Source organism: Podarcis filfolensis, assembly GCF_964270895.1.
Source record: "Podarcis filfolensis genome assembly, chromosome: 10".
Classification (NCBI taxonomy): domain Eukaryota; kingdom Metazoa; phylum Chordata; class Lepidosauria; order Squamata; family Lacertidae; genus Podarcis; species Podarcis filfolensis.
Genome location: NC_139612.1, coordinates 42,614,655 through 42,627,192, shown reverse-complemented (window position 1 = coordinate 42,627,192; position 12,538 = coordinate 42,614,655). Strand labels below are relative to the sequence as shown.

General features: G+C 43.5%; 1 protein-coding gene across 2 annotated transcripts; it reads right to left on the bottom strand.

Moving 5' to 3' along the window:
* Positions 1 to 1,375: 1,375 nt before the first annotated feature.
* On the bottom strand, positions 1,376 to 11,727 carry MGP (matrix Gla protein). Of its 2 annotated transcripts, XM_083574225.1 has the most exons (5): positions 11,551 to 11,727; positions 6,968 to 7,108; positions 5,044 to 5,079; positions 2,338 to 2,419; positions 1,376 to 1,754 (listed from the first exon to the last, which is right to left on the bottom strand). In XM_083574225.1, the coding sequence occupies exons 2-5, from the start codon at positions 7,026 to 7,028 to the stop codon at positions 1,616 to 1,618; spliced, it is 318 nt and encodes a 105-aa protein (XP_083430351.1). In that variant the 5' UTR covers positions 7,029 to 7,108; positions 11,551 to 11,727; the 3' UTR covers positions 1,376 to 1,615. The 2 variants fall into 2 exon arrangements, with proteins under 2 accessions (XP_083430351.1, XP_083430352.1); XM_083574226.1 differs by lacking the exon at positions 11,551 to 11,727 and having other exon boundaries at positions 6,968 to 7,319.
* Between the last annotated feature and the right edge of the window lie 811 nt (positions 11,728 to 12,538).

The window sequence follows — 12,538 nt, the reverse complement described above, 5'->3', positions numbered from 1 at the left end:
GGCAGTGTCGGGGGGGGGGATGCAGGAATAAATATCCCCCAAACACCCCACTTGCCCCCACATTGCTGGACTCCAGCCATTAACATGTACTATAATTTTTCTTTAAGAGATCTTATCATGTGGGAGACAATTCATATACTTTGCCCCTCCTGCGCCCACCCACCCCTGAAATTTGTTCTTCTGCTGCCTCTGGCTCAGCCAGTGTTCTTCCATTTATCTTGCCTCAGAAGGCAATCGTGAGGATAAAGGAGGAGGATCATGCCATCACCTCCTTGGAGGAAGGCTGGGATAAAAGTGTATAATAATAATAATTATAACCCAAACTAAAAAGCGGCAGGCTTTTGAGAGCTTGAATACTTCAGAACATTGATCTTAGAGGTGATCCAAAAGGGAGACCAGCTTAAAAAGACTGATGGAAACCATAAAATTATGAGTGAGTTTATAACTGGCTAATATGAAAGTAACAGAACTTCCCACATTCTAGGCAGAATGTAGAGTAAATATGCAAATGTGCAGTGGGGCCACGAGTTTCTGTGTCCACTCACCACCAGCATGCAACCCCTTTTTTCTTAAGTGGGAGGGTTGTGTGTGTGTGTTATCAGTGGCATCGCAAGGGGGTGGGGGGGTGCGCCCCGGGTGCCGAGTCTGGGAGGGTGACAAGAAAGCACCCCGTGGGGTGCTCGCCCCGCCGCCCCCGGGTGTGGCGGTGCAAGCAGCCATCACGCCGCCACAGCCACATGTGGAGGATCCTCCATTCACGGCTGCAGCCGTGAGCAGAGGATCCGGCCACCGTCTGTACGTCGCTCGGGCGGCGCCAGCAGCAAACCGCTACATACAGCACATGCATGGTGTCACACGCATGCGCTGTACGTAGCGACGTCGAACATGCACCCTATGTAGCGACGCCATGCATGTGTCGTAAGTAGCGGCACAACGCATGCGCAACCGGCGGTTTCCTCTGCCCCAGGTGTCGGCTAGCCTTCGTTCGCCCCTGTGTGTTATATCAATGCACATGTCTACAAAAAAGTTGCCCTTCATATCACACGTACTACAACTGCTGTGCAGTACCACTGTTCCACCATCTGCTCAGTGAACACACTTTGGTGAAGGTGTGAATATGCTCAAATCTGATTCAAACATTTCTTTAGCTACTTGCACCATTCAATCTGCTTTAGCCCATTGCCAAATCAGCCATCCAGGCCAAGCTTTCATCATGTGAAAGAACACTTTTACTGCCGTTCCTAGAGTCCATCTAACAAAAAACCCAAACGTATTTTGTTAGTTTTTTAAAAAAACTGCTAAGCAAGTGAGTACAATTATAGACGCCAGTTCTTGGCATGGGAGTGACCCAAAGAAAACTCTTGAGTTTCGAACAAACAGTATCAAACCAGACGTTTATTTCATAATAAACACCCACATCCTTCTTTGCCCAACCACCACTACGTCAGCATTGTGCTAATTAACACAGAATCTAGAAATCATTGGCTACAAAAGAATGAAGCAGCAGGTGGGATAACATACAGTTAACAAGCAACAATACATTTTGGAGATGTCACTCTTTGTAGATACAGGAAACCCAGGCTCCAGGCACTGGGAACGGCGATTCTTGATGTTCTTATTTGCCACGTCTGTGCCCAAAGAAGCGCCTGTAGGCAGAGGCATAGCCATAGCGCATGGCGTAACGCTCACAGGGATTGTAATCTTCGCAAATCTCCCGCTGCTGTTCCTGGGGGGTCTTGTTGCGCTCTCTGATCCTGCTCACAGTCGCAAGAGGGGAAGATGGGAAGGAGGGGTGGAGAGACAGAATATTATTATGACTTGCATCTACTTCCGCTTTTCCAGCTGCATCTTTGCAAGGCTTTAAGCGATTTCTAATTCTGTCCACAAGCATGTGCAAAAAACCTTTGCAAAGTCTTGAAAGGGTTTGTCATTTTTTAGAAATATGGCAGCTTTCACACAAATGTCCTCTATGGAAATGTGGGTGACACTGTGTGCAGAGTCTGACCCTGAGATGAAAACATGTGGGCAGGTGCTGTTTCTATGGCTTAGAAGCGGTGCAGAATGGAGAGTAGGCTGCATGCAATAGGATCCTGGGGCAATTCTGCAGAGGATCTAGTGGAGATTTTTTATATTATCACAGGGCCCTGGGGGCCATTCCATGAAGGATCTAATAACAGGGATCATGACTTGCCATTAGCAATGTGTCATTTTCAGATTCTCCCAGTTTACCATTTTCCAGTTCAGTTCATTTTCCAATGGCTTCTCTCTTGCCTAAGAAAAGACATCCTCTCCATTCCCCACTCACCATGAATAACTCTGGACACTAAGAAGACGTACCTTTCCTGCACAACTTGGTTCCTCCTGTTCTCAGGTGGAGTTCTCATGAAGATGTTGGCGTGCCTTCTGTTAATGAAGGGACCTGGAGGGATAGGTATTCATCATTATTATGAGATTGAACCGAAGGCCAATAGTTCTATACAAAGAAAAGCATTGCTCTCTTCCCGTATCCTCCCAATATCAGTCTTTGTGATGGCCAATACAACCAGCTTGGTCTATACATTCTTGCCTTTCTGCTGTTAATAGCGACTCATGCCCTCTCTCTTCCAGTTTTCAATGGGCGCTTTCAGGTGGCCAAAAGCCATTTTTGGCTACAGCTAAGCCTTAATGCATGAAGAAGGCTACTGTAAGAGGTGAGGCTGATGAGTTTCTCCAAGAACTCTGCAACAAAGGACAGCAGGAGAGAGGGACAGTGGTGAAGCTAATGGCAGAGGGCAGGTGGGCAGGTAATACTAATGGGCAGGGTTGCACACTTTCACCAAATATGCCATCACCATTTTCCATACCAGTTGAGTCAAAAGCACTGCGGAAAGCTCTACAGTGCTGTTGCAATGCAAACTGTAACCAATTTTACAACAGCACCTCATGAACAAATTAAAGAAATAATGTTGGTGCTGAAGAGGACAGAGGGAGGCTAGGTAGCTTCCTCTAGTTCTTAGACGTAAGCGTAAGAATGGCTAAGGAGTGTCACATCCAGTTGGTTCCCGCAGTGCTTTCTTTGGGCTAGACTGAATTAGTGCTACATGATTGTGGCCCCATCATCTCCATAGAGACATCACCCCACACTCTAATTGAAAATACTTCTAATATTTTCCCTTGCATAAATATCCTTCTCGTCGCATCACTTTTTCCTTTCTTGGCATTTATATATTTGCCAACACTTGTGTGTGGTTAATCTATCAGTTTTCATTTGGCCAAGATAGGCACAAGTTAATCGGTTCTGCTTTCCTATTTCAACAACTCAATGTCTCCAGTATGTGAAATATTTTGTTGTGTGTGTTTTTCCCTCCGTGAGTTTCCCAGCTGAATGAAATATTTCTGGTATTTAGGACATTCAGGAAAAATACCCAACATCAGTAGCCCTTGCCACTACGACCACAGAAATAAAAACAGCCACTACCCTCTCAGTCTAAAACTCTTCTGGCAAACTCAAAAATCACTCCAGAAGTTTCAGACTACAACTCCCATCATCCCCACCCAGTATGGACAATGATCAGGGATGATCGGCATTCTAGTCCAAAAGATCTGAAGGACACCAAGTGGGGAAAACCTTTCCTAGAGAAGGGATGGGCATATTTAGGGACAACAGTTAAGTTTCATATTGCAGACAGAGCTTAAAGGTGGATCCTGGATCCTGTTTTATTTTCCTCTCAAGAGCTCCTGCAAAATGACTCTGCAACTGCATATCTGCATTTTGCATCATATTTGTCAAGTGACTCAGTGTCTATCTTTCCTATTTCTCTTCTTATTCTTCCTAGTTGTTTTACTTTGACTTAAAAGCCCTATATCTTTGCAATGAACCAACCTCCCCCTTACCTTTACTTCTAATTCATACTTATTTAATAGCCCAAACCTACGTACGTTGACTTAAGTTGCTGGAAGCAAGCCTTGCTGTGTTCAGTCCTGGGCAAGAACGTACAAACTTGCCACCTAAGGGGTCAGACATGCTCCTGCGAGTGTTTCAGAGGCCTGTGGGCTAGCTGTGCAGATCTTTTCAGTTCATGGTAGTCCCTTACTGGTCTACCAAATGGTTAGGTACTGGAACGGGGCTTGCATGAGTTCTGAAATCTGCAGTGTTGACTTTCTGCATTGGGAATGAAGATGTCCCGGGGGAAATACCCCTTGCCTTGCCCTTCCCCAGAACACAGTTTGCACTCCACATCAGGAACACAGGCTGCCTGCAGTAGTGACTCCCTCTAACAGCAAACCAGCGTGATGAGAGCCACATGATTAAAACCAAAACGGGACCGCTAAGAAACAAAGGAGAGATATTTGCATGCTCAGGGGTTTACAAACAAACACACCTTACAAAAAAACCCACTGCCAATAGGCACAGGATGTTAAGCTTCTTTTCCAGCTGAAGGTCCACAGTCTGTAACTATTGAGCATGCTGAGATTGCTCTCTTGGCAAATGAGGAACTGGGGGAGCAGGGAAAGGAGGGGTGGAGTGCCATGATTGGAAGAGTGGCTGGAACTGTGAACAGGAGCACTTCTAGTAAGAAGAAGGATAAACTGCAACATCTAGTTGCAGGTCTCACTGGTTATTGTCTGTTCTCATCCTGCCAATCTCAGAATTGCCTCTGCGAATTCAGAAAAGGCATTGCAGAATGCAGGAAAGGTAATAACAGGGTGTGATACACTTATGTGTCAAAAATTCTGTACCTGTGGAAAACTGGTATATCAGAGAGGGCAGGTATAGTCTCTCTGTGTCCCTAACTTGCTAGATGCCAACATGCAGATTGTTTATTTCATGGTGGAGCAGTCAAATGTACCATTACCCTTGACTGGACAGACTGGACAGACTGAAGGCAGGGAAGTGATGGTGGAGCTTTCCTTAATTTTTATTCCCTGGATTGAGTAGAGGAAAAATATTTTACAAGGATCTCATGAAGTGGCATGGCAAGAAAATTTGGGATGTCCACAAAATCCAAAAAGTGAACCTCAAGTATCATAATAAATCACAGAGTACATAATAACATTTCTTACTTGTAAATTCATGCGATTCAATACTCTCGTGAGACTCTGTGACAGGGAAAAGAAAACAAGGCAGTGCATAAATTCATTGTTAACAAAACAAAGAAGGATATACATGAAAAAATATAAGAATAGCCTTGCTGGACCAGATTAAAACTGTCTTGTCCATAACATTGCCTTCTAACATAGCTTACCAGATGCCCCAGTCCAGTTCACAAGCAAGGCATGAAGAGGTCCATAATTCCTTGTTGCTTGTTCACAGTGTCAGAGATATACTGCTACTGGGCATGAAGGTTTCATTCTAAGCTACTATGAATTATAGCTAACTGGTGCTTTTTTTCTTAAAAAAAATGTTTAGGGGTACTCTCATTTTCCTACTCATATTGAAATACTGCCCCTCAATGAGGCCAAACTTAGATTCACAAAATGTTTAGGGGTTTGCGTACCCCTGCATCCCCACAGAAAAAGCACTGTAGCTAACAACAGATGTAGCCCCTTAAAGAATGCATTGATTCCTCTGAAAAGCCATTTGTGCTAGTGACAATCATAGCATCAGATAAAACCAATGCATCAATCAAATGGAGGAATAAGAAATAACGCTATGATCTTATTGTATGGAACTGAAATCAGAAGAATCTTTGAATGTTCTCTATTTCAGTGGTAGAAATAGAAGTGCATGTTTTAAGTTTCTTATGGAAATGAGGGGAACATAAAAATGTATAACTGTATAACTTTGGCTGCATTCTTGCATGCATTTATTTTGCGATTCCTGAATGTATGCACTTACCTTTTCAACTTGCATTTATAAAATGTTGCACTGACTTAGTTCAGTATGGTTGAATGCTTAATATTTATTAGATCACATTGATAAAATATATCATAGTTCTCAGAGTAAAAGAATGCTAAGAAAAGTACAAAGCAATGGACACAGATTGGTATTTTGGGGTTAGATAGTAAATCCCATGTAACATAAATCACAGAGTGGCAAGTATGAAAGGTACAAAAAATCTAAAGAAAATTTAGCAATTTGGCGGAAACAGGCACAACCAAATCATCTTTGATAGGCTGCTCACATTATAACATTCTATCTCAAATCAATCCAGTTCATGTAATTGTGCCACAAGAAGGAGGGAGAAACCAAATATGCATTCAGAGCAAGAATAAACATATAATTATAGGAGGATAAATCCTAACCATTCAAGGGAGCAAGACCTGATTTGGACTCTGCCAGTGAAGGGAACTGACAATCCCAGTGAAGATGCTAACCAATTGCACACTGGATAAATTGCTTCCCAACCTCAGTCAAGATAAGCCACTTGCCTAGGACTTCCCTGTCACTCCCATTTGCCCATCCCTGAGGTTTCAAAAGAAGCAGTTGGAATTTCTGGAAGGGACAAGTGTTCTTCTTTAACCTAGTGGGCTACTCATGAAGCATCATTCAATTGAAATTCATCAAAAATTATCTTATTGATCTACCCCACAGAGAATCTGATAGTCCTTTAACACAGCGAAATCCCAATGGGCCGCTCTTGTTGAAAAAGTAGTCTATGCATTTTGAAGAGAATTGGAAAATCTGCCCCTAAGATTTTCTAGGCAGGCAGCAGAGGTTTCCATTGTCCTGCCTGCAGGCAAAATAATTGATCCCCACACATACATTCCCTGGTGGTGGTGGTGGTGAAGATAAAAAGGGGTTGTGAGTGATTGAGAACAGAATGGTTTGTATCAGGCATGAAATAGAAAGAAGAGAGCTCAGTTTGGACACTGTAGAGGAACCAGAGGAGACAAGTGTGGAAAGGATGCCAAGGATGTAAGTTATGACAGAAGGATAAGTGGCAAAGAGGGGGAGTGAAAATTCAACCAAAGTGTGTGGCCAGAACATTCAGTTCCTGTGACAAACTATTCTCCCAAATGACTAGCAATAAAAGACATCACCTACCGTAACAGAAAGCTGTCATCATCAGGACGGCCAGAAGCGCAAGGATGATAAGGCTCCGCATGGTTTATCTCTTTGCCTCTCTCTCTCTGCGACTGTCTTCTTCTCTGTTTCCACTGAGGACAGCTAAAGCCTCTGGGCAAGCTGCAAAGTTTAGCAGGGGAGTGTTTATTAAAACAGCAACAGCTGGGGAGCCAGAGAGTCAGATGAAGGGGGCCTGAGGAAGGCAGGAGGGACCTACTGGCACTTGCACTCCAGGAGGAGACTGTTATAAAACACCTCTCCTCATGGCTTTAAGATCTGCCTCTGGTGGGAGTGGGCAAGCTGCCTTCCCCTCCCTTCCTTCAGAGGGAGGTCTCCACAGTTCAAAAGGAGGTGAGTTGTTAACTCTGCATGTTCCAGAAAACGTTGGTCTGTGGAGGGCTGGCCCATGAACTGAGCTCCTCCTAAACATATGTGTTTAATTTTATAATTTATCCTCTGATTTTCTTGCCTTTCCCACATTCATTTTGTATACACAGTTCTGGAACTTGGCAGCCCATCATCCCTCCAGGTACATTCACTACATTTACCACTTTCCCTGGGGCATGTTCATTTAAGAATTCATTTTAGCATTGGGTTCTCTTTTCTAAACTCCATCTGCCTGAGCCAGACCTATTGTTTTGTATTCCACTGTCACCAATTGTCTGATTCCTACATCTCTCCTAAGGGTACCAAATAAGTCCCCCTCAGATCCTGCTTTGAACTTCTGCTTTCTGTGGCCTGGTTCTCAGAGTGGTGGTAAACTTATTTGTGGCCTAAGACACTACCAGGGATGTGTGACTCTATTAATTTCAGTTTCTCATTTTTCTAATCTTAAGATCTTCAGTCCTCTACATTTACACATTAGTTTGCGGTTTATTTTTTAACATCGCTTTGAAAATATGCCAGCATTTTAATGTGAATTTCTCCAAATAGACACAATTTTGTATACAATGTTGCCTAATACAGTGCATTTTGTGTGTGTTATTTTCGCTAATATATACATTGATATGCACACTTTACCTCGGTATCTGCATTTTTGCACACATTACTTGGTTGGACAACTGCATTGCAAAATTAAGAGAAGTGCGAATTTTGAAGGACGGCTGCTACGGTTTGTGTACTGTTTTGGAAAATGCAAATTACATAATTTTGCCTTTCGATGCATATTGAATCCAATTTGTCCCTCATCCCTAGCCAATGCAAGTCAGGACTGAATGCTTCTCTACGTGCACAAAAACACCTCCACACAGGAAATTAGAAGCCAGAGAGAAAGGTTTCTAACCTGTTCTTCGCCATCACCTACATGTTTTCTATGAGGAGATGCTTTTTTAGTTGTGGAGGAGCATTCAGTGATGTAAGGACCCACACTTTTGGCCTGAACTGAAATAGTGCAGCCCAAACACAGGTTGGAAACCTTGGTGAGGTCCAAACTAGATATGACCAAGGCAGTCACATTTGTTCTTGGCATGACTCTTATTCATGCCCAAAATGGCAAGGGATCTACTTAATGTAGCAAAAAAATAAATAAATGTGTGTGAGTGAGGAGAACTGATCTGTCCCCCATTTTACTCAATTGCTGTAGGCACTTTTCTCCCACTACTAGAAATGAACCAAGTCAGGGTGAGGAGGGCACTTTAAGTGATGGAGTATGTGCAGGAAAAGTGACATGGGGCAGAGTAAGAGAATAAATGTGCTCTTTTCAGATACTCAAGAGGAGTCGTGGTTTTTTTCATTATGCTACTAGATTTTAAGCTAAACAGCTTGGTTCCATATTGTGCTTTGTTAATGTGGGACTTCAGGTCTGCTGAGCATCTGCTCACACAGATACCCAGGAAGAAGATGCAAGTTCAATTGTTCAAATTGGTCTCTTGGCCGATTCAGAAACCATATGGCAAAATCATGGTGCCTGAACTCTTTGGTAGCTTTCCAGAAGATAATGTGCCACCACCATAATAGGCCAGAATGGTAACAAGAGCAGTCTGCACGTCAAAAAGGTAAATTTTTAGCATCACATCAACAATGGATTTGTATATCAGTTGCATTGTTGCAATTCATTAACACCACAGTCCTATGCATGCCTACCTAGAAATAAGTATGTTTGAAGTATGTATGGCAGGACTGGCTAGCTAGATGTTGCCAGACTAGATGTTGCTAGCTAGATGTTGCCAGACTACAATGTCCACACACACACACACACACACACCCAACCATTGGTCATGCTGGTTAGACAGCCCTGTAGCCAGGATGGAGCAGTAATGCTAGGCATGAAAAACAATATTTCCCCCCCTGGTGAAGTTCTATCATTACCTTTCCCCCCTTCCTTGGATGTACTAGAAAGGGAAAGTAGCACAGAATGAAAAGCTCTCTGAGTAAACTGAATTGGGATTAAGATCCCAAGTTCCTAGAAATCAAGAACAGAGTAATATTTACTCATCTGTAAACTTAACAATTACCAAAAATGGAATATGTGGCCATACTCAAACCACTTGTAAAACCGCATTCAGAATAAAACTAACTGGCTACACGGAGCAGTTACAAGTGCCAAATCAATCCAGATTTGGGCTGTCTGAACAGCTTGCTAGCCCATAAGCTTCTGGAGCCCTACAGCCAAACAAGACATTGAACACTTAAGTTTGTTCTGGCTGGTGGGGCACATTTTTCAGCTATTCCTGAGGTTTTATGAACTTTTATTTTTTACATGTCCTTGATGCGTAAGATTAAGGCAGGGGTCCTTAGAAGCAGTGGTCTTGGGAACAGATGGCAACATGTGCCCCGCTGGAATAAAGGGGGAGAGGAGGCCACTATCCAAGGTGGAAATGTTCTTCCTCCACTGTTGGAGACGATGTGCCTCCCTGGATGCCAGTTTCTGGGAATCCCAAGTGGGAAGAGCCCTATTGCCTTCAGGCCATGCTTGTGGGCTTCCCATAGGCTTCTGGCTGGCCACTTTGAGAAGAGAATACTGAACTAGATGAGCCTTAGCCTGGTCTATCTGAGCTCTTCTCATGTTCTTATAATATGAAACTCCACAGGAGTAGGCAGGAACTCACACTACTCCCTTTGGCAAAAATACTTTGGAAGAGGAGAATGTCCAAATCACGTTGGAATTGGCAGGGCCAGGAAATAGCTCGCTCCAAACCCATAGCCCTCTTCCAAGTTCTGTGAGCATGTGGAAAGAAACAGAGAAAGCAGAAAGGAAAAGACTGTTTATAAGCACTATCCCCAGATGAATAAAGGACTTCTTTTCCCCAGTATCGGACCTTTCCTTCTCAGTCATCAACCTCATCTTTGTTCAAACACTGCTTCTCTCTGAGATTTGTATTCACCGGGAGGTTGAGCCAGAAATGTAGCCCCTGACATGAATCCATCCCAGTCTCTCATACCAGCTTCCCTTCCACTCCTTGTTCCCCAGCTCCTCCTAGATTTTTTAGTCTCCTTTAAGGATAGTCACTTGCTTGGTAAGGAATTGCTTCTGTCCCACAGAGTTCAGATTTACAGAACGTGGATTTTATGAGGCAAGTGCATATCACGGCCACTCTGGTGTCTGCAGGCCTCAGTGCTGCCAAGAAAAGATGGCTGAGGCAAAGGGAGGGAGAAAGAACAGAAGAAAAATAAGCTTGGGAGAAAGGCTTCAGGTGAGGAGGGGAGAAGCTGTAAAGAGACTTCTAACAGTGATGCGTTGTCACAAAAAGCACGGCCCAATTCACTTTCTTAACAGCCATTCTCGTCTTCAGCCTTTCTCCAAGAGCATGCTGGGAGAAAAAACCGCCACCGTTTCTTGGCTAACTTTTTCCTCCTTGGTCTCTTTTGATTTGTTACATCTGTCACCACATTAATTGCCAACATTACCGAAGCGTGGATGGGTTTTTTAAACACCATGTTGATACTATAAACATCTTACCCACAAAATGCCTAACATTTTCCGAGGGCAACTAAGAGCTTGGTAAAGATTTTGTTAACATAATAAAGTTTCAGTGAAAGGCCTGATTTTGATCCATCCAGGTTTTCATCAGCATGTCAATGACCTATGGCTGGCAACTCAGAGAAACTCTGACATTTTTCTGGGTGTCATCATGACAACACCTGGAAGAATTTTACTTGTTTATAATCAATACGTTCAGGAAGTTCTTTGCCAGAAACATTGCTGCTTTCAGTTCTGAGCCAGAATTCATGGAAAGTAATGTCAACCATTTTCACCAAAATTACCTGGCTGCATACAAGCAGCTTGTTCCTTCGTTGTCAATGACAGGGGGAAATCATTTAGAGAAATGGAACAGCCACCAATATTTTTACACAGCCTGATCTGGAGCCTCTTTCAAAGGGGAAGAAGAGTATTATTGCTCATGTGCCTGTCCTAAGTCTTTTTAATTATAAGCAAGTATCATTGAGACTGATCTTGAGTTTCCCAATCAGCAAAAGCCCAGATCAGCCCATTTTAAAATCCTACAACCCAAAACAGGTAATCCATACACATTAGCACCCTCAGATCTCTGCCATTTACTTCTTATAATTTTGCATGTGCAAGGCACCCCCATACAGATATTAGTAAGGTCCTGCATACTCACTGTAATGTGCTGCACTTCCTTCTGTAGACAGGACTTGCCTGAAGGTTCTCTTCTCCCAGTGTCCCTGCAGTCTTCACTGGCAAAGAAGGGGACCTTTTTATCTGTGATAAGTGACCCCTCCCTTCCAAAGCCCTCCCTCTCCCTATGCATCCTCCTCCAGTCTGGCACCTCTTTTCTAAACATTGCCTTCCCTCACTCAGGAAATCAGAAACCTCAGGAAATTGAACCAGGAGAGCGTATGAACACGGACGTCAGTGGCCAATGGGGTCAAAGCCACATCTTGGGGGCAGAGTGTCTGTGCCTAAGCCATTAACCACTAAGGGCCTTGAATGGAGGCCTTGAAAGGCAGTAGGAGTTTTGAATGGGGGCTCTTTGATGGCCAGATCTCCTCTGTCCTCATTCCCTCCTCCAGCATTCGTTGTGCCCTGTACCACAAGCACTCTCAGACAAGAGCACACTTGCAAAGTCTTGTGGATAAATACAGAAGCCCTCAAAACCCTTACCATTTAGTTTGCATTCCTTAGTGGTAGAGGAAAGTAGGAGTGAAAAGTACTTGGGCTTTTCTGTTCGTATTCTCTTCTCTCCCCCACCCCCATCCCCCCAGCCAAAAAAGAAAGTGAAATATACTCAGAGTCGCAAAGTGATTTCATGCTCTTTATTCAGCTCATAGTGGTGAGGAGGAATGAATGAATGAAAGTCCCCTCAAAGTATCTGCTTTATATACATTATTTACACAATGGGCTGCACATGATGGGCTAATTCCGGAATTCTACTGTAAGCCAATCAAGTTGTGGATTCACTTCTATCTGGAGCATGATTGGGTGGTTCCTGCCAACCAATCATACTGCTGCGTTGTTCTAGGACCAATCAGACTGCTGCATTCTGAATCCTATTGTTCTAGGACCAATCAGACTGCTGCCTTTTGGATCCTATTGTTCTAGGACCAATCAGACTGCTGCAGTTTGGATCCTATTCAACTCAGTACATA